At 43.5% G+C, this 23267-nt stretch overlaps 1 protein-coding gene across 1 annotated transcript in view; it reads left to right on the top strand.

Moving 5' to 3' along the window:
* Window positions 1–23267, top strand: part of LOC126184452 (gamma-aminobutyric acid type B receptor subunit 2) — a 206741-nt gene that overhangs the window by 79450 nt on the left and 104024 nt on the right. Inside the window, exon 3 of the mRNA XM_049926841.1 lies at window positions 11515–11695. Coding sequence (XP_049782798.1) covers window positions 11515–11695 — 181 coding nt within the window. The remainder of the gene's footprint in view (window positions 1–11514; window positions 11696–23267) is intronic.

Below are 23267 nucleotides of genomic sequence, written 5' to 3'. Positions count from 1 at the left end.
TTGGGCAATGTTCCTCTCTTCCTCACATACCCCTAACGGAAATTTTATGCTCTACTTTCTAACACCAACAATAAATCATCTTAATTAGTTACATGATAATTTCTTCTGGAGCAGCTTAACCCACAACAGTATATTAATCAGTTTTAAGTAGTGAAAATAAGAAGTAGCCTATTCAGTACAGAATTAAATAAAATGTATAATGCTTATATTAACTTTTCCTTACCACATTGGATATCCCCAAGTACCCCCAGCAGTAGTGCTACCATTTCGGCAGAGTATACTCCGGTTGTATACTACTGCTGAAATTTTACAGACTCCTTTCACTTGAAAAAAAATGGATAATTCAGTCAGAATACAAAATTACTACGGACTGAGTCGACTGTTTTCATTCGGTTGCTCCCACATACTGGTATCACTCGAAAAAAATTGTTGAATAGTAGTTCAACCAACATGTAAAAATATAACCAAATGAGTTAATTTGTTTTCCAACAACCGACTCAATAGATTATTTTCGTTTGATTGTTCCCATCACTACACAGGTGGCAGTGCGTAGCGATTTCCTGTGGTCAAAAGAATATTGGGGAAGAGTTCACCGAAAACAGCACAAATTACAGAGGTCATGAGGGTGGTGCAAAATTTCTTTCAAGCACTTTCCCCTCCCACAAACCCTATCATCAGCTTGGAACTATATCCACTGTATTGTGCATGTGATGTTCTGCAGTTTGCAACTGTTTAGTTTATATATACTCCAAGGAAAAAGAAACGACGCATCACGACGGAATTATCCCGAGTGGACGGAAATCTGTAGATGTGATGTACATGTACAGACAAACATGATTACATTTTCAAAAAAATGTTTCCAATGGCTCTAAGCACTATGGGACTTAACATTAGTGGTCATCAGTCCCCTAGACTTAGAACTACTTAAACCTAACTAACCTAAGGACATCACACACATCCATTTCCGAGGCAGGATTCGAACCTGCGTCCGTAGCAGCAGCGCGGTTCCAGACTGAAGAGCCTAGAACCGCTCGGCCACAGCGGCCGGCAGACAAACTACAATCTTGTATTTTCTGTCGGTACCTGTATACATATTCATTTGTTACCAATTTGTGTAACTCCTTAGTGGTGCCTATTTTTTGTCTTGTTATATATACATACAAACTGGGAAATGTGCAGATAAAATAAAGTAAAGCGTACCTGTTCCACACCATGTCCTAATGTGATAAAACTGTAATGGCATCATCAAAACACAAGCATCGTCACGTAGAACTAAAATATGGTGTAAAATAGGCCACATCGTCCACACAGTTATTTTGCAACTTTCGTTACTGTACAACACATACTGAAGTGCAGTAGCTACCAGAAATAAGTTTGCCTATATTCTTCATAGATATCGCTACTGTAGGCTTAGATGTATTCTTCGTTTACGTAAGAACCATTATGATGAAAATACAATAGGTAAAATACATGTAGCAGACTTTTAAATTTTGATTACTATTATATAAACCAATTGTGATAAAATAAAAGACGAATCAGTTAACCATGCGACTATGTCGCAGCTAGTGAAATCATTGAAGTTAGCCAGTCAGCCGCGCGGGATTAGCCGAGCGGTCTTAGGCGCTGCAGTCATGGACTATGCGGCTGGTCCCGGCGGAGGTTCGAGTCCTCCCTCGGGCATGGGTGTGTGTGTTTGTCCTTAGGATAATTTAGGTTAAGTAGTGTGTAAGCTTAGGGACTGATGACCTTAGCAGTTAAGTCCCATAAGATTCTTTGTTCCGTTTCCTAAAACCGCACAAGGCAGCTATACAAAAATTGGAGATGGGATGATAGTAGGGATCGAACCCGAGCCAAAGGCTGAGCAGTCTCGTGCGCTGTCATCTACAGTCTGAGAACATCTGACACTAATTACGAGGGTAGTTCGGAAAGTAAGTTCTCCATGGCACTGTGACGATAACAGTTCGGCTCACGTGCAGTAGTATCTCTGGTTCAAGCAGAACGAAATGTCGGCATATCGAGCTCGCTCTGTGTTGTGTATCATTCGCAGTGATTGTTTATAATGGCATCGTTGATCGAAAATCCCGCCGCGTTTGAACTGAGATCTGTGATTCGCTTTATGAATGCTAAGAGCGTTAAACCAAGTGATATTCACCGACAAATCTGCCAGGTTTACGGAGAAAATGCAATGAGCGCTTCAGTAGTGAGAAGAAGGGTCCGACAATTTAAGGAAGAGTATGATCAAGTGCTTGACGAAGAACAAAGTGGACGTCCGTCTGTGGTTTCCGATGACCTGGTTAGTGTAGTCGAAGAAATTATTAAGAAAAACCGTAGGTTTACGTTAATGCTATTTCTCGTCAACTTCCACAAATTTCACGAACAGTCGTCTACGAGGTTGTTACTGAAAAACTGGTTTTTCATAAACTTTGGGCACGTTAGGTGCCTAAACGTCTTAGGGCAACAGGCGGCAACATTCTATGACGAAGGAATATGTGAACTTATACCACGCTATGAGAAATGACTGGAAAATTACGAGAACTATGTTGAAAAGTAGTGTAAGTGTAATTGATTTTTGTGAAATAAGTTGCTTTCCTTATCTGTATTCGATTCCTTTTCTATCACCAAACTGAACTCGCTTTCTGAACTCTCCTTGTATACCGGGCGGGCCGCTTGAATTTGCGTGAGCAACGGCTTGATTCTCGGAAACGGCGCAACGTTTCGAATTTTTTTCTTAAGTATTATTTCTCAGCACAGCCTACTCTAAAAATACTCTTACAAGCTTCTCAGACTGTTTATGACCACCCTGTATACTCGTTTTTAACATATGGCATTTGTTGAAAAACCAATATACGAGTACACAAAGATGCCGCTGGAGTCAGTCATACTGAGTTATACTGGTCCGGCACTAATATAAGAAAGTGCAATAAAATGAACACTGTATTGCGCAGATTACGTCAATATAAATACATATAATAACGTTACATATTTTCAAGGTATCCACGGTGATAGGAAAATGTGGACGTAATCTTATGGACAAGCTGATGAACCACGTAACACACATTCATATGCCAGTTCTCTTACATAACGACATTAATGGCGCATGCTCTGAGGTTATCCGATATTATGACTACGGCAGTTTCGAGAGACGGGAAAGTTTCATTTGTTCTACTAACAGGACAATTTCGTAATTTCTATTCGGTTTGCACTTGCTGGCAGGAAGCCGACAATGTGGACTTGCACAAATTAATACTCCCAATGTTTTCACTGTGGGAACTCTTCCCGAACCTTCATCGCCTGGAAAAAAATGTCTGGAAATTAAAAGTATGCTCTGAGGTTATCCGATATTATGACTACGGCAGGCAAGTATGAGAACGTGCTACGGAAATTAGCGAGTACAGCTTGGAGAAGCCATCCATCAGTGGTGAAAACTACAGTCATAGCTACTTCTGCCTCCACTGGGATATATAAATCGACGCAAACCAAGAACGTCGACTATGTTGACAACGTAAGTAACCATCTCTCAGATCACTGTCAATGGGAACACATCACATTGCGAGAGGTACAGCACGCTCAACAGTTATTAGGGAAGCTGCAGCCACAGCTAATTCCTGTGGTATGCGATATCCGTATTATGCATACAGCTAGCTATTTAGACAACGTCTGAAATCAAAGAACGTCTTTTTCACGCTAACTGCACACATCAGAATCAAAACACAATTTAGTGCCTGAGAGACAATTTGAATACAGGAATCACTGTTGTACCCCACCATCATCAGAGCTCAGAGCTGAAGGCAACTAGAACAAACGTAATAAGAAATCAAGTTACATCCCGTCGATGTAGAGACCAATAAAGAAAAGCACTACCTACGTCGGAGAGGCGTGGGAAAAGTTATTGGCCGTCATCTTGAACGAAAAAACTTTCACGACATTCGCCTTAAGTGGATGTAAACAGCAGCATTAGCACTCCGGTGTTTCTATGAAGAGGTTTGTTGACCTGAGGACGTTTCCTTCTGATGAGTTAGGCTAAACTGAAATTTCTTCCTGATCACTTGATTGTTCCTAACTCTATTTACAGTAATAGTAGTTTAGGACTATTGTATTTTTCGCGTCTTATGTCGTAGCGTGCTATGTTATTAATCAGTTCATTCGCTGAACGTCCCGCACAGAAATAAAACGCTTTTGCAAGCACACGAAATTGTTTTGTGAAGGCTTTCCTTCACAAGGCGCCGTGTACGACCGCCGGGGTACTTCTAAAGTCAGCTCCCCGTGACCACCATCTACTATTTCGATTCCCAGAAATGGGAATTCCCATTTCCGTCAACTCCTACACGGGGCGTAGAATGGGGAAGCAACAGCACCAAACTCTGGCCACTACAAGGACGTCATTGTTATGGGCCGTTTATTCAGATGTTGAAGCCTATATTCACAGTTAATTCCGACTATGCATCCTTCGAGATACGTCGAATAGAGCGAGAATAGTACCCACCGTATGCTCCTTGCTGAATGGACTTACTCTGCGAAATAAACGCCATGACTAAAGCAAGAGGGAAATTTTGCAACACATGCCCATCCCGATGTCGCAGTAATCGCCAGTAACCACTTTTCGAATCCAGGAATTTCGTAACTGAAAGTCAACTAGTATTTGTTCGGTACATGATTCGAGATAGTACGTTTAGAGTATTTCTTTACAAGATAAACATTCCAGAGGAAACAGTTTCCTTTGCCACATAAACCAGTGGAAACACTTCTCCGTTTGTAAAAAGAGTGATTCAGTCTGGAAATCGGGCATCTGAGCTATATATCTATTCATTGGCACTGAGCTGTGACGATCATGCTATGTAGTGGCAAACAAATATCTCTTGTTGTGCAACGGAACCTCGCATAGCATCTTACCTGTTATCTGCAATGTAGGTTAATGCAATTTTCACCAGCGTAGCTCATTAATTCACCGTGAGTTGTGAGATTTTCGTTATAAGAACATCGGTACTCCATGCTGGAGCGACGTTCTCGCTATCAGCAGCTTGATTATGAACTGAGTCACTCAAATATAGCTGAATGGAAGTTACAAGGAAAGTACCCCTGTGCGAAACGCTGAAACCGAATGAAAATCATTTTAAAATACGGAAATGTGTCTACCCTACGACCGATCAAAGTTATTTATCTGTAAAACTCTGTATTTGTGTTCTGTCGATGTTTGAAAATTAAAAAATATGAAGCGTACATAAGCAGTGAAGAAACAATACTACGTGGCAGACAAGTATAACGAACAGATCCACAAGAGTCATAAATAAGGTACTAATTGGCAAAAATCTGTCGAAAGCAGGCTTGTGCAGCTCCTGCTTCGTTAATCCGTCTCTACACATCGACTTTGGTGTACTTCTGAAGGTGTTACTCCATTTAACTAAAACCGGTCACTAACAAACGTGATTTTTTCGATCCAGACTGTTTTTCTACGTTACAGTTGTGAAAACATATAGCTGTTTTTCCCAAATGTTTTCGAAAATAGTAATTTTTATTTTGAAAAATGTCATTATGTAAGTATTGTGTGTGTTAACATACACTGTTTCAAGAAATTGTTTAGCCTTTTTTGAGAAAGAATTCCTCGTTTACGAGACTTGCGAATCTGCTAGTCATAAATTTTCGTTACACGGTATTGTTCTTCAACGACATGAGCTTCTGTGGTCTTCAAGTTCATTGACCTTTAACGTCGACCGTACCCGAATTCTGAGCTTTACTGACAAATGATCATTAGTAGTAGAAAAGTCACATCTCGGAATTTTATTTGGCTTTCGCCGTTAGAAGTGGGGTACTTAGAGGTTATCTGCTTTGAAGCCTTTACAGAATTGTCTCATGAATTAGTACTGGGAATGCAGTTGTTAAATGTGTGATAGTGTTGAGGATCAGTGGACAAAGTTCAAAACCATCGTACAATATGCGTTAGATGAGTATGTGCCAAGCAAGATCGTAAGAGATGGAAAAGAGCCACCGTGGTTCAACAACCGAGTTAGAAAACTGCTGCGGAAGCAAAGGGAACTTCACAGCAAACATAAACATAGCCAAAGCCTTGCAGACAAACAAAAATTACGCGAAGCGAAATGTAGTGTGAAGAGAGCTATGCGAGAGGCGTTCAATGAATTCGAAAGTAAAGTTCTATGTACTGACTTGGCAGAAAATCCTAAGAAATTTTGGTCTTATGTCAAAGCGGTAGGTGGATCAAAACAAAATGTCCAGACACTCTGTGACCAAAATGGTACTGAAACAGAGGATGACAGACTAAAGGCCGAAATACTAAATGTCTTTTTCCAAAGTTGTTTCACAGAGGAAGATTGCACTGTAGTTCCTTCTCTAGATTGTCGCACAGATGACAAAATGGTAGATATCGAAATAGACGACAGAGGGATAGAGAAACAATTAAAATTGCTCATAAGAGGAAAGGCCTCTGGACCTGATGGGATACCAGTTCAATTTTACACAGAGTACGCGAAGGAACTTGCCCCCCTTCTTGCAGCGGTGTACCGTAGGTCTCTAGAAGAGCGTAGCGTTCCAAAGGATTGGAAAAGGGCACAGGTCATCCCCGTTTTCAAGAAGGGACGTCGAACACATGTGCAGAACTATAGACCTATATCTCTAACGTCGATCAGTTGTAGAATTTTGGAACACGTATTGTGTTCGAGTATAATGACTTTTCTGGAGACTAGAAATCTACTCTGTAGGAATCAGCATGGGTTTCGAAAAAGACGGTCATGTGAAACCCAGCTCGCGCTATTCGTCCACGAGACTCAGAGGGCCATAGACACGGGTTCACAGGTAGATGCCGTGTTTCTTGACTTCCGCAAGGCGTTCGATACAGTTCCCCACAGTCGTTTATTGAACAAAGTAAGAGCATATGGACTATCAGACCAATTGTGTGATTGGATTGAGGAGTTCCTAGATAACAGGACGCAGCATGTTATTCTCAATGGAGAGAAGTCTTCCGAAGTAAGAGTAATTTCAGGTGTGCCGCAGGGGAGTGTCATAGGACCGTTGCTATTCACAATATACATAAATTACCTGGTGGATGACATCGGAAGTTCACTGAGGCTTTTTGCAGATGATGCTGTGGTGTATCGAGAGGTTGTAACAATGGAAAATTGTACTGAAATGCAGGAGGATCTGCAGCGAATTGACGCATGGCGCAGGGAATGGCAACTGAATCTCAATGTAGACAAGTGTAATGTGCTGCGAATACACAGAAAGATAGATCCTTTATCATTTAGCTACAAAATAGCAGGTCAGCAACTGGAAGCAGTTAATACCATAAATTATCTGGGAGTACGCATTAGGAGTGATTTAAAATGGAATGATCATATAATGTTGATTGTCGGTAAAGCAGATGCCAGACTGAGATTCATTGGAAGAATCCTAAGGAAATGCAATCCGAAAACAAAGGAAGTAGGTTACAGTACGCTTGTTCGCCCACTGCTTGAATACTGCTCAGCAGTGTGGGATCCGTACCAGATAGGGTTGATACAAGACATAGAGAAGATCCAACGGAGAGCAGCGCGCTTCGTTACAGGATCATTTAGTAATCGCGAAAGCGTTACGGAGATGATAGATAAACTCCAGTGGAAGACTCTGCAGGAGAGACGCTCAGTAGCTCGGTACGGGCTTTTGTCAAAGTTTCGAGAACATACCTTCACCGAAGAGTCAAGCAGTATATTGCTCCCTCCTACGTATATCTCGCGAAGAGACCATGAGGATAAAATCAGAGAGATTAGAGCCCACACAGAGGCATACCGACAATCCTTCTTTCCACGAACAATACGAGACTGGAATAGAAGGGAGAACCGATAGAGGTACTGAAGGTACCCTCCGCCACACACCGTCAGGTGGCTTGCGGAGTATGGATGTAGATGTAGATGTAGATGTAGATATATATATATCACGATATGTGCTATAAAACAAGGAAACAAGTCAATTCATCGTAATACTACACATACTGACGACTGTGTAATTATTTACATCGTCCTGTGGTATAACACACTTTAAAGCTTCTGTGACATCAGGCATCGTCAAAACTAAAAGCCAGTAGCAGCGTCAAACGTAAAACTCTTCTTGAACATCTGGGTACATCATACTCTCATAAGGCTCAGTTGTAAACTAAACTAAAGGCAGCTACCTACCAGAGGCAGTACTATACTATAGCACATACATCACACCCCTCAACAACGCTACTGTCTATGACAATCTTTGAACGTTATCTGTCAGGATCTAGCAAATTCTAAAAGGCGGCGTTAGGTGTAATATTCTCTGTTGGTCATTCTGTATGGATGCACACATTGCAGTGTAGGTGTAATATTGATTTTTAGAATTTGCTAGGGCTTGACATATAACGTGCTAAGAATTTACGATACACAGTAACATCGTTGGTGACTGTGATACATGCGCAATAGGTAGTTGCAGGCAGTTGCTTGTAGTTTACAACTGAGCCTCGTGAGAGTGTGATGTGCCAACATAACATGTTCAAGCAAGAGTTTTATGTTTGCCAATGCGTGTTTGCTGTTGCCTTTTTACTTTTGACGGTGTGTGGCATAGAAACTTTAAGGTACATTCTACTACAGGGCGATGTAAATATTTACATAGTCGTCAGAATGTGTAGTGTTACGATGTATTGATTTGTTTCCTTGCTTTACAGCACTTGATAATGAATTCCCGAAACATTTTATGATAAATACAGGGTGACAAGTATAGAACTATATGAAATAAAATCGTCATAACTTCTGAACTGTTTGCGTTAAGACGTTCAGACTGCACGTTTGGCCGCGGGGTGTGGTGGGAATTAGTATGTGCTGTGTGGTTTGGTTTGGCGACGAAGCCCACTTTCATTTGGATGAGTTCGTGTATAAGCAAAATTGGTGCATTTGGGAGACTCAGAATCCGCATTTCGCGATCGAGACGTATCTTCACCCTTAACGGGTGACTGTGTGGTATGCACTGCCCAATCACGGAATAAACGGTGCGATATTCCTCGATTGCATGGAGGCTTCAGATTATACGTGAAGGTTTTGGAAGATGATTTCATCCCATTCACGCAAAGTGACCCTGATTCCGACAAGATTCGGTTCATACAAGACGGAGCTCGACCCCATCGAAGCAGCAGAGTTTCGTGTCCTGGAGGAGCACTTCAGGGACCGCATTCTGGCTCTTGGTTACCCAGAGGCCGCTGGCATGGGCCTCGAGTGGCCTCCGTATTCTCCGGATCTGAACACATGCGACTCCTTTTTGTGTGGCTGCATTAAAGACAAGGTGTACAGCAATAACCCCAAAACCATCGCTGAGCTGAAAGCAGTCATTCAGGAGGTCATCCATAGCATCGATGTTCCAACACTTCAGCGGGTCATGCAGAATTTCGCTCTTCGTCTGCGCCACATGATCGCCTATGATGGCAAAAAAAAAGATGGCAGGCATGTCAAACATGTCATAACCTGAATCCGAATATCTGTAGTGACGTTTACATGTTGAATAAAGTGTGTGCACGCCGTGGTTTGTAGCTAATTTACGTTTCTTTCATACAGTTCAATAGTTGCCACCCTGCATATAACACGTCTGATAACTGGCACATAACATTCTCTGTACTGAGATACTTGCCTTGTTGTTCAACAGTTTGGATGACAAAACACGTGTCAGGTTGTAGGGAAGCAGCCTACTCACGCCGTATAAAATTCACATCAGTCTTTCCATTGTGTGCCAGCCTAGTCCGCTGTAACTAGCTCTGACGTCATAAATGTTGCGCAATACTTTAAAAATCAAGTAAATAACCAGAAACGTTTCTAGCATGTCAGGAGTAATACTAAATCAATATGTGTTGAATATCAGTTCAATAACTTTAACCATTTTCGAAATTTGGATGTTTTTCTGTAAAAATCATTGGCGCAACAGAAAAGAGCTAGAAACTTAAAAATTTATATTTAGAGTCATTTTGCATAATAATTTAGTAGAAACAGTATTCTGGATCTCACAAATTAAAATTTTAGTTGAAATTCATTATTTTCTGGTTTTTGTCTTAGAAATTAAGGAAGCAAGATAGATTAAGTAGGCAAATAAATAAGGCTAGGATGTTTAAATTTAAGTAGAAGATCTGCTATAATCATAAAGATGTGAGAAGTTTCAATTGAATAACTATAAAACTATAGCGATAGCGTATCTGCAAAGGGCAAGTTCAGAGCTCGTCTACTGCGTGTAGTGTAATTAAATTAATTCTCTCGCCCAAAATATTTGATTTAGCCACGTCAGACTTTTATTATGATTACTTACCTGTGTGCTGAATGCACATTTAAATTGAGAGCTTCATCGGCCATCAGCAAAGGAAGCGATGATTTATTCAATAACTTAAAGTGGTGCATTACTAGTCCAGCGGCTAGTCGGTAGAGCGGAATTGATCAAGCGTTCCCTTAGCCGTCCGCACCGCGGCTTTATATATAAGAACACTGCGCGAGAGAAGGAAGGCCCCAGTTCTCTCCAGACGCTGAATAGCATACCACCTGTGCCAGGAGTCGCGTCTCGTCGGTATCATTGCTATAAACAGCCTCGGATGCCGTAATAAGTTACTCGGGATACGCGTAACCATGAAATCGTTTTCGATTGAAGTGTTAAATTCTGGGATGACTTTAATGATCTATCTTCAGTTTGCGTATGTCGTATTTTCACGCGCCGCCGCGGGACAGACATTCTACCATTATTTAGCGTGGCGTTTGATGAACATTATCATCAAATTATGCCGAGCATTCACTTAAACATTTGGTTTGAACAGTTATAGTTGCATCAGCGCATTAGACTCTGAACTGCTCTGGTAGTTGGATTGTGTGGATTCTTTTTGGTCTGTGACTTTCAGAATATAGTGAACATTTTAGAGAGAATCGTTTTTTTTTTATTATGAATCCCAGACAATCTCCTAATTCCTCAGAGCTATAAGCTGTAGCTATAAATGTATTTCTCAGATGAAGTGGGCACTAGGAATTCTAATTACAGGCTTCACGTTTTGTTAATCACTTTCTGGTTGCCAATATTGTAGTTAGAGAACCAGTGTTGAGAACGGCAAAAGACTGCATAAATAATAGGAACATTTAACAACAATTAATTCCACCCGCCGCCCCACATATGGTTAATCGGCCGGGAAATGCATCTTTTCTACATAACATTCTACATATATTAACAATTAAATTCCACCCGCCGCCCCACATATGGTGCATCGGCCGGGAAATGCATCTTTTCTACGTAACATTCTATTTATATTAACAATTAAATTCCACCCGCCGCCCCACAAGGTCTTGTTTGTTCCTCTCCAGCAGATTGTGCGTCTCCTTCACACCGGTCTAAAGAAAAGGCGGAAAGCTCGTATTACTGGCTTTTTGTGTTTGGTGTAGACGTGACTCCTCATGAGAAAGCATCAACAATTTGAGTATCTTGGGGGTGAAAGGGTCATCTAATTATTCTATTGCTGTCACAAGTTAACTCAAACTGAAACAAATTGTGTTGCAGACATGGAATGTACGGACGGAAGTACCAGTGGCTGATCATGGGGACGTACAGCGAGGAGTGGTGGATGCGCGAGGACGACATGCCGTGTCCTCTGACGGATCTGACGGCCGCTCTAGAGGGCTGCATCCTCACCGACCTGCTGCCGCTCTCCACCAACCGCGAAATCACTATCTCCGGCATTGTGAGTACTCGCCCTTTCCAAACACGATGTTGCATCAATTCACACACTTCACGGAATCCAAAATGTTCTCGAAGATGTACTTCTGTAATTTTATCGATGTCTGCGTAAAAGAAATCTGCGTTAAGCCCTTGCAGTCACGTCGTGGGCGCGAACTGAATGGATGTGGCAGAAACAAATTTGTGAGGAACAGCGTTCAAATTATAGCCCTGCAGTCATAATTGCCATGTTCTATTGTTATCTTGAATCTTTTACTTCCGCGAAACTACGGGAAATTTCTTTCTACATTCTTATGAGACAGTACTCTGAATTTAAGGATCTCGATGTGGGCCGGACATTAAACTCTAACCTTCCTTTCGTGTAAACTGCAAACTGAGATGAAATGTTACGAAATTTATTTGCATTTGCGAATCTTAACTGACGTCAGCTATTTGTAACAGATGAAAATTTGCGCCGGACCGGGACTCGAACACGTATTTTCCGCCTATCGCGAGCGATCACCTTAACCACTTCGGCTATCCGAGTATGCTTCCACGACCGATTTAAACTTCCGTAGTATGTAGAGCAAAACCCAAACAACAGCCATATTTCAGTCAGTTGTTTTTTTTTCAGCTACCAATTTCAGTACTTCAGGGGTGTACATCGAACATTGTGAACGGACGTACCACGAAGCTTGGTGCAGTACGGAAGGTGTCGTCAAATAAATCTGGAATCCGCAATGCTTATACTACAGCAACTAGACATCAATTAAATCTAGTTGGTTGGTTGGTTGTTTTGGCTGAGGGGACGAAACAGCATGGTCATCGGTCCCATCCGATTAGGGAAGGATGGAGAAGAAAATCGGCCGTGCCCTTTCAAAGGAACCGTCCCGACATTTTAATTTAGGGAAATCACGGGAAACTTAAATCATGATGGCCGGTCGTGGGTTTCAACCGTCGTCCTCCCGAATGGGAGTCCAGCGGGATAACCACTGCGCTCTCTCGCTCGGTAAATAAATCTGGATTCCGTGAATAGTTTTCTTCACTGAGTACCTCAACGGTTATACCACATCAACAAGCAGTTGTTGTGTAACCGTTGTACTTACTTCAGAAAAACGTTCACGGACTCCAGATTTATTTGATGGCTCCTGTTCTATTGCAACAAGCTCTGAGTGCCTCAGAGTGCTTTCACAGTGTGCATACGGGCCTGATGATGGCACCAGTGAAGTGCCGAAACTGGAAGCTTAAGGCCAGATTCTCATTCAAAGGAGCAAAGAGTAGGCAAAGTTTGATTTTTTTATACAATGAAAAGACATATAAAGGATCTCTTTGGGGATTATGATTGATCATACTTTGAACTTTATTTCAGATTTACAATCGAAAAAAAGAGACAAAATGGCACGCGTAACTATGTTTTGATCAAGGCCTTGCGAGTTTGAACCACCCAGACTGCGTGCAGTGTAGCCCCCAGGTACTAAGTCAAAAATGGATAACATCAGTCGATACCATGTTAAATTCATGAGAGCTTATACCTAATCACAATGAAATATCCTTAAATTCGACGACCTAGTGCTAACTCGAACTCTGAGTTCGATTTTTGGGGGTTTGTTTCACTTTTATGGCTTTATAGAAAACAGCTAATATTAACAAATTTCATATATTATAGGTAGAAGCTCCTAAGAAAAGTGTTTGCTTTGCGGGGGTCAAAGGTAGAAGTTAATTGGTTCAACTGGTTTTATTTTATGCTGCACGCGGTTTTGAAACATCGTTTCTCGTGAAAAACCTGTTTAAAGTATAGTGAAAACTTTCATATTTATTATTAGTTTAATCTGCATAAAAACTACAAGTTATAATATATCTTAAATGTCGCTGACACAGACTTGAAGTTAGATTTTTAAAATTCGTTATAGCTAATCCAATATAGTCGACCAAAACTTATGTTCTGGGCAATTTTTCCAAAATTTTACCAAAAAGTTATTTCCGTTACTTACGTTTAGTCTGCAATACCATGACCATATATCAACCCTTCGTCTAACTCTAATCGTTCCTAGAGGGAAATTCCTTTGTCCTTCTTGACGAGAAAAGCCGATCTGGCTGAGCTAGATATGTTGCGTCCGGCAGCCTGCGCACGTGGTTCGCCAGCTTTTTCGGCACATATGTTTGCATGCATACTGCAATATGTGCGTCGTCGCATGACAAGTTTTCTACCTGAACCGGGTATCTCTGGCTGAAAGCGTCCCACGGTGGCCGTGACACTGCTTCGAGCACTTTTGAAACGCACGGATTAAAAAATCTTTTCGTCTCAACATTCTTGACAGATATATCCTTCACAGAACCCAATAAAAGAAAAATCGATTTTTGGACCATTTTTAATGGGAACCTGACCTTAAGAAAAAATATATAAGAACTGACTGAAATACAGCTGTTTTCCGTTTTTTGCTCGACATAGTGTTTGATCAGCCGCTGTCCTGATTCCACGATGGATCTAAGAAGATTAAACTTCCATACATCACGCAGTATATACACAGACATAGTTGTTGTTGTTGTTGTTGTGGTCTTCAGTCCAGAGACTGGTTTGGTGCAGCTCTCCATGCTACTCTATCCTGTGCAACTTCTTCATCTCCCAGTACCTACTGCAATCTACATCCTTCTGAATATGTTTAGTGTATTCATCTCTTGGTCTCCCTCTACGATTTTTCCCCTCCATGCTGCCCTCCAATACTAAATTTGTGATCCCTTGATGCCTCAGAATATGTCCTACCAACCGGTCCCTTCCTCTTGTCAAATTGTGCCACAAACTCCTCTTCTCCCCAATTATATTCAATACCTCCTCATTAGTTATATGATCTACCCATCTAATCTTCAGCATTCTTCTGTAGCACCACATTTCGAAAGCTTCTATTCTCTTCTTGTCTAAAGTATTTATTGTCCATGTTTCACTTCCATGCATGGCTACACTCCATACAAACACTTTCAGAAACGACTTCCTGACACTTAAATCTATATTCGATGTTAACAAATGTCTCTTGTTTAGAAACGCTGTCCTTTCCATTGCCAGTCTACATTTTATATCCTCTCTACTTCGACCATCATCAGTTATTTTGCTCCTCATATAGCAAAACTCATCTACTAATTTAATTGTCTCATTTTCTAATCTAATTCCCTCAGCATCACTTCGACTACATTCCATTATCCTCGTTTTGCTTTTGTTGATGTTCATCTTATATCCTCCTTTCAAGACACTGTCCATTCCGTTCAATTGTTCTTCCAGGTTATAGCGTCCCTAGCGAAATAATAAGAAAGAAACAGTATTTATAAAGAAGAGACTTTTAAAATTTGAATAATAAGTGGACACTAGCCGCTCAGGCGAACATACATTTTTCTCTGCATCATAATAATTCCTCTGTGTAAGTTTCGAGAGCAAAGAAATTTTATATATATATATATATATATATATATATATATATATATATATATATATATATATATATATATATATATTGCTCCCCAAATAGCAAAACTACTTTAAGCGTCTCATTTCCTAATCTAATTCCCGCAGCATCACCCGATTTAATTCGACTACATTCCATTACGCTTGTTTTGCTTTTGTTGATGTTCGTCTTATATCCTCCTTTCACGACACTGTTCATTCCGTTCAGCTGCTCTTGCAGGTCCTTTGCTGTCTCTGACAGAATTACAATGTCATCGGCGAACCTCAAAGTTTTTATTTCTTCTCGATGGATTTTAATTCCTACTCCCTCTTGTGGGCACAAAATATTATTTTTCAACACAATCTCCGTTCAGTGCGACAGCCTTTCGCCACCTCACTCTGAGGGCCTGCATGCTCGTATAGTACTAACCTATTAGTCGACGTCAGACAAACGTCTTGTTGCATCCGTAACCTCTTCAGAGTTCCAGAAGACGGTCCCCATGATTTTACCGGCTTAGGGTGCGGGATTGAACTTTTTCTTCGGAGGGTAAGTGGTGTAGCCACGCTTCATGGATTGTCGTTTTGTTTCTGGTTCGAACTGATGAACCCATGCTTCAACGCCTGTGACGATGTTCGACAAAAAATTGTCAAGATCAGCCTCGTAAGGCGCAAGCAATTCCGCACAGAAGGTCTTTCGTTGCTGTTTATGGTCTTCTGTTAGGCGGCGAGGAATCCTCCGGACGCACGCCTTTGAGTATCCGAACTGGTGGACGAGTGTGTCAGCACTACCAAGAGAGTGTCCGCACGTTCCAACATTGCACTAGTCACAGGTCTGCGGCCGGCCGGCACGCAGGAGATCGGACAGGTTTGGGTAACCTTGTTGCAATCACCGTGCCTTCGTTCACTGTCATGTATCCGTAGACATTCTGCAAGCGCCTATCGCTATCTGGAATTCTATGGTTTTCTGCCAAAAGAAATTTAATGACACTTATTGCTTGGAATGCATCTCCGTTACAGACACCATTTTAAAGGCTACTTATAGCTCCTCCACATATCGGAATTTCATGAAACTATAGGGGTTGGAGCGGGAATATTCCACTATCCCAAAACGAATTACGCATTTTTTCCAAGAGAAACTGGCCAAGAAACGAAGTGTTGCACTATTTATTGAACGCCACTCATACACTCCTGGAAATGGAAAAAAGAACACATTGACACCGGTGTGTCAGACCCACCATACTTGCCCCGGACACTGCGAGAGGGCTGTACAAGCAATGATCACACGCACGGCACAGCGGACACACCAGGAACCGCGGTGTTGGCCGTCGAATGGCGCTAGCTGCGCAGCATTTGTGCACCGCCGCCGTCAGTGTCAGCCAGTTTGCCGTGGCATACGGAGCTCCATCGCAGTCTTTAACACTGGTAGCATGCCGCGACAGCGTGGACGTGAACCGTATGTGCAGTTGACGGACTTTGAGCGAGGGCGTATAGTGGGCATGCGGGAGGCCGGGTGGACGTACCGCCGAATTGCTCAACACGTGGGGCGTGAGGTCTCCACAGTACATCGATGTTGTCGCCAGTGGTCGGCGGAAGGTGCACGTGCCCGTCGACCTGGGACCGGACCGCAGCGACGCACGGATGCACGCCAAGACCGTAGGATCCTACGCAGTGCCGTAGGGGACCGCACCGCCACTTCCCAGCAAATTAGGGACACTGTTGCTCCTGGGGTATCGGCGAGGACCATTCGCAACCTTCTCCATGAAGCTGGGCTACGGTCCCGCACACCGTTAGGCCGTCTTCCGCTCACGCCCCAACATCGTGCAGCCCGCCTCCAGTGGTGTCGCGACAGGCGTGAATGGAGGGACGAATGGAGACGTGTCGTCTTCAGCGATGAGAGTCGCTTCTGCCTTGGTGCCAATGATGGTCGTATGCGTGTTTGGCGCCGTGAAGGTGAGCGCCACAATCAGGACTGCATACGACCGAGGCACACAGGGCCAACACCCGGCATCATGGTGTGGGGAGCGATCTCCTACACTGGCCGTACACCACTGGTGATCGTCGAGGGGACACTGAATAGTGCACGGTACATCCAAACCGTCATCGAACCCGTCGTTCTACTATTCCTAGACCGGCAAGGGAACTTGCTGTTCCAACAGGACAATGCACGTCCGCATGTATCCTGTGCCACCCAACGTGCTCTAGAAGGTGTAAGTCAACTACCCTGGCCAGCAAGATCTCCGGATCTGTCCCCCATTGAGCATGTTTGGGACTGGATGAAGCGTCGTCTCACGCGGTCTGCACGTCCAGCACGAACGCTGGTCCAACTGAGGCGCCAGGTGGAAATGGCATGGCAAGCCGTTCCACAGGACTACATGCAGCATCTCTACGATCGTCTCCATGGGAGAATAGCAGCCTGCATTGCTGCGAAAGGTGGATATACACTGTACTAGTGCCGACATTGTGCATGCTCTGTTGCCTGTGTCTATGTGCCTGTGGTTCTGTCAGTGTGATCATGTGATGTATCTGACCCCAGGAATGTGTCAATAAAGTTTCCCCTTCCTGGGACAATGAATTCACGGTGTTCTTATTTCAATTTCCAGGAGTGTATATCCATTTGAACTTCCTTATTGTGTTCAAACCTTGGCCTCCCATTAAAACTTTTACCCTCCACGCCTTCTTCCATAACCTGATTAACCATTACTCTATGCCGTAGCATACGAGGTGCAACAATAAAGTAATGAGACTGATGTGAAAAAAAATGTTGCTTACCGCTTAAGACAAGTTTAGTGTTGTCTCCTTCAAAGTAGTTCCGTTCTTGTTGCACACACTTTTTCCAGCGCTTCTGCCATTTCCGGAACTCATCTTCTGTAATATCCTCCAAGACCCTCGTCAAAGCTTTTTGGACATCCTGTGTTGTTTGAAAATGGGTTCCCTTGCCCGCCTTTTTGGCTCTTGGAAAAAGAAAAAAAGTCGCACGGAGCGATATCTGGTGAATAAGGTGGCTGTGGTAGTACTGAAATTTGTTTTGAGGTTAAAAATTGTTGTACTGACAGAGCAGTATGGGATGGTGCATTATCGTGATGCAGAATCTTCAGTTATTATTAGACGAACCGTTTCTCGATTGGTGTTCAGCTCTTCTGCAATCATTTTCACGGATAATCTTCGATCAGATCGTACGAGTTCACGCACCCTGGCCAAGTTGACATCCGTCCGTGAGGTTGATGGTCGTCCACTGCGCTCTTCATCTTCAACATTCGTTCTGCCTTCACTAAACATTTTATGCCAACGAAAAACTTGAGCTCTTGACATAACCTCCTATCCAAAAGCCTTCAGAAACTTACCATAAGTTATCGTCGAGTTTTCACCCAATTTAACGCAAAAAGAAATGGCATACCGTTGCGCAATATTATGCAGTTCCATTTCCGTGACGAGAGACACAAACATGTGTGAACTTATTACTGCACAACTCACGATTGATCAGTTCCATTTCCGTGACGAGAGACACAAACATGTGTGAACTTATTACTGCACAACTCACGATTGATCAGTTGCATCGATGTGCCGCTTGGACTAGAAGCAGCTTATAGACCAAGGTCAAAGATATTGTGCCTACGCTAGCCTGCAGTGTTGCCACGTCTTGCAAAGAAAGTCAGTCTCATTACTCTATTGTCGCACCTCGTATGTCCTAACAACCTATCCCTTCCTTTAGTCAAGTTATGCCATAACTTTCTTTTCTCTCCATTTCAACTCCATATTTCCTCATTTGTTATTCGATCTACCCACCTAATAATCAGCATTCTTCTACAGCATTGCATTCCAAAAGCTTCTATTCTCTTCTTTTCTGAACTGCTTATTGTTCATGTTCCACTTTCGTACAAGGATACACCCCACACAAATACCTTCCAGGAAATACTTTATAACACTTAAATTTATATTCTATGTTAACAAGCTCCTCTTTTCCAGCCATGCTTTTCATGCTATTACTTGTCTGCATTTTGTATCCTCTCTACTTCGGCCGTAACCATTGTTTAGTTATTTTCGTAATAAAACTTTATTTTATATAGGTTTAGTCGGTTTAGTATGAAACAGAGGATTCTATTGTAGTGTCTCTGCTGAGCTTCGGGAATTTTTGCAAAGTAAATGGTCGTCATACACTATGTATGCGTTCAAAGCGCCCTGTATTTATTTCCCATTAGCGAGGAAGTAACGAAGAGACTAATAGCACTTCATCGGAAGATTATTTGGTCGTCCTACATACATGACGTTTCCCATAGAGTGCCGAAGTAATTTCATTTGAATGCACAGATGAATCCTTCTTCACAACAACAGCCGACGACTTCTTTCTTCATGTCGTTAATATTGACCTGGTGCGACAACTCCAGCAAGACCTTTTCAGGGTCCTGAAAATAAGTACTAATTTTTAAAGAGTTGTATACGACACGTGAAACAGGAACGGCTGACAGTGGACAAGCGTTGGCCAGTTCTTCTGAACTGCTCCATGTAGATAGTCTATTTGAGTGCAATTTTCCTAGAAGTTTATTGTTCCGGTTTTATACACTAAGGTGACAAGTCATGGGATAGCGATATGCACATATACAGATGGCGGTAGTATCGCGTACACAATGTAGAAAACGACATTGCATTGGCGGATACATAATTTGTACTCAGATAATACATGTGAAACGTGTCCGATGTGATTTTGGCTGCACGACGGGAATTAACAGACTCTGAAGGTTGAATGGTAGTTGGAGCTAGGTACATGGGACATTTTATTTCGGAAACCGTTATTGAATTCAATATCCCGAGATAAACAGTGTCAAGGGCAGGCCAAGAATGCCATCTTACAGACATTACCCCACACCACAGACAACCCAGTGGCCTACGGCCTTCACTTAACGACCGAGAGCTGCAGCGTTTGCGTATAGTTGCCAGTGCTAATAGACAAACAATACTGCGTAAAAGGACCCAAGGTGTCAACAAGGCACTCAGCAGCCTGGTGGTGGCCCCATAACGGTGTGGACTTTGTTTATATGAAATGGAATGTGTCCTCTGGTCCATCTGAACCGATCATTGACTGGAAATGGTTATGTTTGGCTACTTGAAGACCATTTTCAGCCTTTCATGGACTTCATGTTACCAAACAAAGATGGAATTTTTATGGATGACAATGCACCATGTCACCGGGCCACAACTTTTCGTGATCGGTTTGAAGAACGTTCAGGACAATCCGAGCGAATGATTTGGCCACTCGGCTCACCCATCATTAATACCATAGAACATTTATGGGACACAGAGGTCAGTTGGTGCACATAATCCTGCTCTGGCAACACTTTCGCAATTATAGACAGCTATAGAGGCAGCATGAGTCAGTATTTGTGCTGGGAACTTCCAACGACATGTAGACAGACCGCGCGGCTACCACGAGCGGCGACACAGCAGATTCATTTCATTCACACATTGGACAAACCAGTTATCAAATACACTCCTGGAAATGGAAAAAAGAACACATTGACACCGGTGTGTCGGACCCACCATACTTGCTCCGGACACTGCGAGAGGGCTGTACAAGCAATGATCACACGCACGGCACAGCGGACACACCAGGAACCGCGGTGTTGGCCGTCGAATGGCGCTAGCTGCGCAGCATTTGTGCACCGCCGCCGTCAGTGTCAGCCAGTTTGCCGTGGCATACGGAGCTCCATCGCAGTCTTTAACACTAGTAGCATGCCGCGACAGCGTGGACGTGAACCGTATGTGCAGTTGACGGACTTTGAGCGAGGGCGTATAGTGGGCATGCGGGAGGCCGGGTGGACGTACCGCCGAATTGCTCAACACGTGGGGCGTGAGGTCTCCACAGTACATCGATGTTGTCGCCAGTGGTCGGCGGAAGGTGCACGTGCCCGTCGACCTGGGACCGGACCGCAGCGACGCACGGATGCACGCCAAGACCGTAGGGTCCTACGCAGTGCCGTAGGGGACCGCACCGCCACTTCCCAGCAAATTAGGGACACTGTTGCTCCTGGGGTATCGGCGAGGACCATTCGCAACCGTCTCCATGAAGCTGGGCTGCGGTCCCGCACACCGTTAGGCCGTCTTCCGCTCACGCCCCAACATCGTGCAGCCCGCCTCCAGTGGTGTCGCGACAGGCGTGAATGGAGGGACGAATGGAGACGTGTCGTCTTCAGCGATGAGAGTCGCTTCTGCCTTGGTGCCAATGATGGTCGTATGCGTGTTTGGCGCCGTGCAGGCGAGCGCCACAATCAGGACTGCATACGACCGAGGCACACAGGGCCAACACCCGGCATCATGGTGTGGGGAGCGATCTCCTACACTGGCCGTACACCACTGGTGATCGTCGAGGGGACACTGAATAGTGCACGGTACATCCAAACCGTCATCGAACCCGTCGTTCTACCATTCCTAGACCGGCAAGGGAACTTGCTGTTCCAACAGGACAATGCACGTCCGCATGTATCCCGTGCCACCCAACGTGCTCTAGAAGGTGTCAGTCAACTACCCTGGCCAGCAAGATCTCCGGATCTGTCCCCCATTGAGCATGTTTGGGACGGGATGAAGCGTCGTCTCACGCGGTCTGCAGGTCCAGCACGAACGCTGGTCCAACTGAGGCGCCAGGTGGAAATGGCATGGCAAGCCGTTCCATAGGACTACATGCAGCATCTCTACGATCGTCTCCATGGGAGAATAGCAGCCTGCATTGCTGCGAAAGGTGGATATACACTGTACTAGTGCCGACATTGTGCATGCTCTGTTGCCTGTGTCTATGTGCCTGTGGTTCTGTCAGTGTGATCATGTGATGTATCTGACCCCAGGAATGTGTCAATAAAGTTTCCCCTTCCTGGGACAATGAATTCACGGTGTTCTTATTTCAATTTCCAGGAGTGTAGATATGAATAGCAAGCCGCCTAACGCTTTCACTTCAACTATCTTTTTAAACATTAAAGACTCTTAAATCCGTTGTGTTCTAGACAAACAGTCAAAAGGAGATAATAAAATAATCTTTGTGTTTGTATCCGTAACCTTATTTTTTTTAAAAAATTGAATAATGTAATTTTTTGCTCCAGAATAGCAGCTCTCTATGAGAGAGATTTGGTGACGGAACAATTTAGTAGATATCGCAAGAAATTCATCATAGATCCGCCCGGGTAGCCGCGCGTGTTAGCACGCCGCTTGCGGGATTCGGGGAGATGACCCTGCCGTGAATCACTTGCGACGAGCAGATTAACTACGAAGGCTTATGTCGTGGACAGCCTGATTGTGGTTTCTAGGCGGTTTCCCATGTCCAGCTAGCTGAACACCGTGGTGGTACCTACCATGTCTTGCGTCAGTTAAACGTTTCGCAAACACTTGGAATACGTTGTCACACTTTGGTTCAAATGGTTCAAATGGCTCTGAGCTCTATGGGACTTAACATCTGTGGTCATCAGTCCCCTAGAACTTAGAACTACTTAAACCTAACCAACCTAAGGACATCACACACATCCATGCCCGAGCCAGGATTCGAACCTGTGACCGTAGCAGTCGCGCGGTTCCGGACTGAGCGCCTAGAACCGCTAGTCCACTGCGACCAGCCGTTGTCACACTTTCACATGGGCTAACACTAGATACAAACGGATAGGGTACAATCATTGCGTCAATATTCGGGATAATGGCAGGCGAAAGAAGAAGAAGACGAAGAAGAAGAGGAAGAAGAAGAGAAGAAATTCGTCATCATTTTGTCGCTTCAGGAAGCCGGTTGTGGTTGTAGATCAGCCTACACCCACATTTCTACTCCTTCCGCTGTTGCTTGTTAATGTAATTACAATCGGCTTCTTAAATTTTGAATTCTATGAGGGTTTACTTATCCCTGCTCTGCTGGCACTAGGTTTTTCTCTTGCTCACTTCCCTCGGACGTTTCCGTCAAAACCATACTCTTCCTATGCCCATTCCAGAACAATCGCTACAATTCAATGGTCTCTAGCACGCGTCTTTCTAATCCTAGCTGTAGTCGGATATCCTCATTCCGCATTTTATATAGTTTGTTCTCTTTAACCATTTGACTACTAACAGGACTTACGTGTCCCGCGATAGTTTATCAGAGAAGCAGTGGAAATCAGCTGCATGTCGTTGTTATACATAACGTCCCTCTGGTAAAAGGTCACCTGCAGAA

Source organism: Schistocerca cancellata, chromosome 4, assembly GCF_023864275.1.
Source record: "Schistocerca cancellata isolate TAMUIC-IGC-003103 chromosome 4, iqSchCanc2.1, whole genome shotgun sequence".
Taxonomy (NCBI): Eukaryota; Metazoa; Arthropoda; class Insecta; order Orthoptera; family Acrididae; genus Schistocerca; species Schistocerca cancellata.
Note: the sequence above shows the minus strand (reverse complement) of the source record. Positions and strands in the feature narration are given on the sequence as shown.